The 3819-nt window shown below is 36.1% G+C and overlaps 1 protein-coding gene across 1 annotated transcript in view; it reads right to left on the bottom strand.

The window, feature by feature from the left end:
* LOC104539416 (chromosome unknown open reading frame, human C11orf30) overlaps positions 1 to 3819 on the bottom strand; it is a 38051-nt gene that overhangs the window by 31460 nt on the left and 2772 nt on the right. The window contains 2 exon segments of the mRNA XM_010182933.1: positions 2113 to 2264; positions 2902 to 3001. Of these exon segments, the coding sequence (XP_010181235.1) occupies positions 2113 to 2264; positions 2902 to 3001 (252 nt within the window).

The raw sequence follows: 3819 nt of genomic DNA, 5'->3' as shown, positions 1-3819 counted from the left end.
CGGAAGAGCTATTCGGTCCAGACATACTAAACAGAAATGCACATTCTGTAGGTATATTCTGCTCAGTTTCCAAAACACTCAGCACTCTTATTTAAGTGCCCTTTTTCAGCAGCAAAAGTTTAAAACGCAGTTTCTAAACACATAGTAGAGCAATAATCTTCAACTTTCTTCATTTCATGAAAGCCCCTACATCTTTCCCACTAGATACAAAAATCCTTACATAGAAAATTTTCAAGTTGCCTCTTTTACTGCTTTGTTTTACAGAGCCCTTAAAGGGCCAGATGTCCGTGGATGTCATGTTCAAAACCGCCATACTAGATTAGCTACTACTCAGGTAGAGTTGGTACACACTCAGCTTCTGGATGACAAAAAATATTTAGACATCCAATAGATTCCATAACACTACTGAAATCTATTATGCTACAGGGAAACCCTTGGCTTCTAATGCAAATCTAGCTTCACCTGAACAGAAAAGTTTCTCAGACTTATTAAAGTAGTCCCAAAGTAACAGAACATTAAATTATTTAGATACACCCTGTGCCTCTTCCTCAACAGCCTGCTGCTCTCATTTTCTCTTAACCTCAGTACTTACACACAAACTAGAATGGTTCAGAAAAATGCTGTTCTTATCTAGATGGAGAAGTGTTTCTGCTTATGACTGGTTTACATGAGTCATTTGTCAAAACAGCAAAACCAAAATGGCAAATTATTTTTCAATGCTGTTATGTTCTTAAGCAAATCAACCCATTTAATGTATTAATATATTCTGAAAAACAACTTCTCACATGAACTATTGCAAGCAAGTTGCAGCAAAATTAGTTTGTAAAATGCAAAGGATCTGCTCCATCGTTAAATCCTGACACGCTTCAGCGTTCTCCATACATATTCATATAGTATAAGCAGAGCTACATCAGCTGAGGTAAAAATACGTTTTTAAAATCAAAAATAAGACTACAAATGTGGCATATAGCAAAGCTAGCAACGCTGGCTTTCCTAATGAGTTAAAGAATTATTTAAGTCAATTACTATGTTACCAACCATCACTTACAAATAATTACCACAGGAAAAATAAAGAGATGCAGCACTTCACAATTGCACCTTGTCTGGGTTATAGTATTTCATCCGTCTGAAGTTCAACACCTCAGGACAAACTTTATGCTTGTTCTGTAAAATGCTAAAGACAGAACTACTACTTAAAAAGGAAACTTTATTCAAGAAAAGAATCCTGATTTGACAGTTAAATGCTTATTTTCCATTATTTTTTCCCCTTTAAAGAAGCGTAAGGAACTTAGAGGTTTTTGTTTGGTAAACAGCTCATTTCTAACTCTTTAAACTTGAAAAGTTAACGCTAACATGTCAAATGTTCTTCTGCAGCACTAAAATAGTATACCAATTTTTGGCAAGTCTCAGATCAAACAATTGCTGACTTCATTTCTTTTTCTCCCCATAACACCTAAACTACAGGAGTCAATCTTAAAGATCAATGGTTGTAACACAGAAAAGAAAAAAAGAAGAATACTTACAATCTGGCTTTAATAGTAAGACTATTAAGTAACTATCAAAGATATGTAAGCACTTGCCCTCTTGCTTCTCTCCACCTCTCCAAATCATGTGGAGCTTACGAAAGCAAACACAAGGAGTAACAAGCTCAGTTGATGTCAGCACAGCGGCTGCACCACACAGAGAGCAGTGGACACTGGTGTCATCAGCTTGCTGCAGTTAATTCACTCTGACCATTTTTCCCCCTCTGTGCTGATACACTGTTTTTCACTAATCTCTGCCAGCTCCCTTCCTCTTTTTGTCTTTCTACATAGTTAAACCCCTTTTAATATAACCTTTCGTAAATGGATTTAAATAAAACTAACAAAATCCTGCTACTGGATTTCTCTATTTTCTCCACTGTTTCTTCTGGTCTCTCTTACAGAAAGCTCTTCATGGCAATGCCCATTTCTTATATTGTACTTCTACAGTGAATGGGATGCTGTCAGATCCAAAATGCAATGACACTAAATAACTGTTTCTAGCTCTTCAATGTAAATCTCACACAGTCATTCCTTCACCCATACACTGTTTTAACTACTGTTCTTTAAGCCACCATCAATCTTCAAAGTTCTATCATCCAGTTAAGGCATAATGGATTTTCCAAAGGGTACTCTTGGAAATCGCATAGAAAATGACCTGTAACTTACTTGTGTGCAATAGTCGTTAGTCGTTCATCATTTACTGCTCTCCGAACTTCAGCACGATGTCGCTCCGTTGAAATACTATTAAAAAAACCAGCAATATATTTTAGTCAGAGGAAGACATGAACATTTATCTAAGACTTCTAGCTAAAATTAAACTTATGAATAATCTACTCAAGAGACGAAAGGGAACAGGCATTTACGTTTAAGAGATTGTCACTTAACTTTTGCTATGACAGTGAAAAAGAATCAATGTATTATTGTTCAAAAATATTACTGAAAAATGAAAAGAACATTACTGTCCACAGGGTACCCCTGCAAAACAGTTCAAAACCAAACTTCTAATGAGCGCAATAAATCTAAAGCATATGGTAGAAAAATTTGCACAGAACATGCAGCATTCTTTCCTGAGGTAACATGGGCCCAAAGACCTTGAAGCCCTACCTTGATGAAACTCCAAGCTAGTGCCCACTCATGAGCTAGCTGTAATCCTTTTAACACTCAGTATCTCACAAAACACTAACAAACCAGTAAAGCTTCAACCACAAGAACACAGTTGTTTTCCTTATCAAAAACTCAAAGCGGAATAGGAATTAAACCTCCACCAGATGGAGAATTACTTCCCTAAATTAAAATATGCTTTGTGATACTAGTGATAGAAAAAGCACGCAACATCTTAAAAGAAAACAGGTTCTTATTTAAAAAAGGTCAGGGTTACCTAAGCACTTTAGAGAGTTCTCCAAGAAGATCCTTCTTCTCTTTCGTAAGGTCTCCCTGTGCACGTAAGGCACTGATGACACCTGCGTATGCCTCCAGTTCTGAAGAGTTAGAGCAAACAGTATTTCTATTTAATGCTCACAGCAAAAGGGAAAAAAAAAAGTTATTTTCAGTATTACTGACAGTATTCTATTAATTTTCTAAATCGTTAAAAGGAACATGTCTTTCAATTATTTAATGCTTTTCAAAAGAGATTGATGGTTTAGAACTCTCTCAGTCAATTTCTCTGCAGCGCACAGCTTTTCTATGAAACAGTTGTATCATCACAGAGGATTATCTCATTTATAAACCCAACCCAGTATTTCAAGCTGTCTCTGAGCTGCCAGTTCAACCAGAAAGCCTGAAGAAACAGTCCCCATATCTGGAGAGAAGCCTGGAACTCTCTAGAAGCTGGAGAAGGGAAAAAAAAATAATCCTTAAAACACCATTATTAAAAGTCCCATGGAAAAGCTTGGCCTGAGAATGAAATACACTGTCAAAGGACCAACTGATTTTTCCTGAACGCCTTTCCTTAATTAGCATGGAGAACATCAGCTTTAGTTTGTTAAATACGATCATCATAATCTTTTATGCCCATTTACTTGATACGTACAACTGCTTGAATCCAAAAAGAATGCAACACAATTAAACCTGCTCAGCACAAAAGAAACAATCCAGCTATTCTTAAATGCAGAGCTATCACAAAGATTAACTCAAAAACTACAACTGATTTAACGTAAACTTTTAATTCCAGGTGACCTAAGTAAACGTCATGCCATCAGTGTTTTATAAAATAAAATAATTAAAGGCCACTGAAACTTCTGAATGTTGTCCTACTAAGCATGGTGAAAACACAGTTAATGTAAATCATAGAAAGATT

The sequence above is a fragment of the Mesitornis unicolor genome, unplaced genomic scaffold (assembly GCF_000695765.1).
Source record: "Mesitornis unicolor isolate BGI_N332 unplaced genomic scaffold, ASM69576v1 scaffold28214, whole genome shotgun sequence".
Lineage (NCBI taxonomy): Eukaryota > Metazoa > Chordata > Aves > Mesitornithiformes > Mesitornithidae > Mesitornis > Mesitornis unicolor.
The sequence above is the reverse complement of the archived record's forward strand: the minus strand, read 5'-3'. Positions and strand labels throughout refer to the sequence as shown.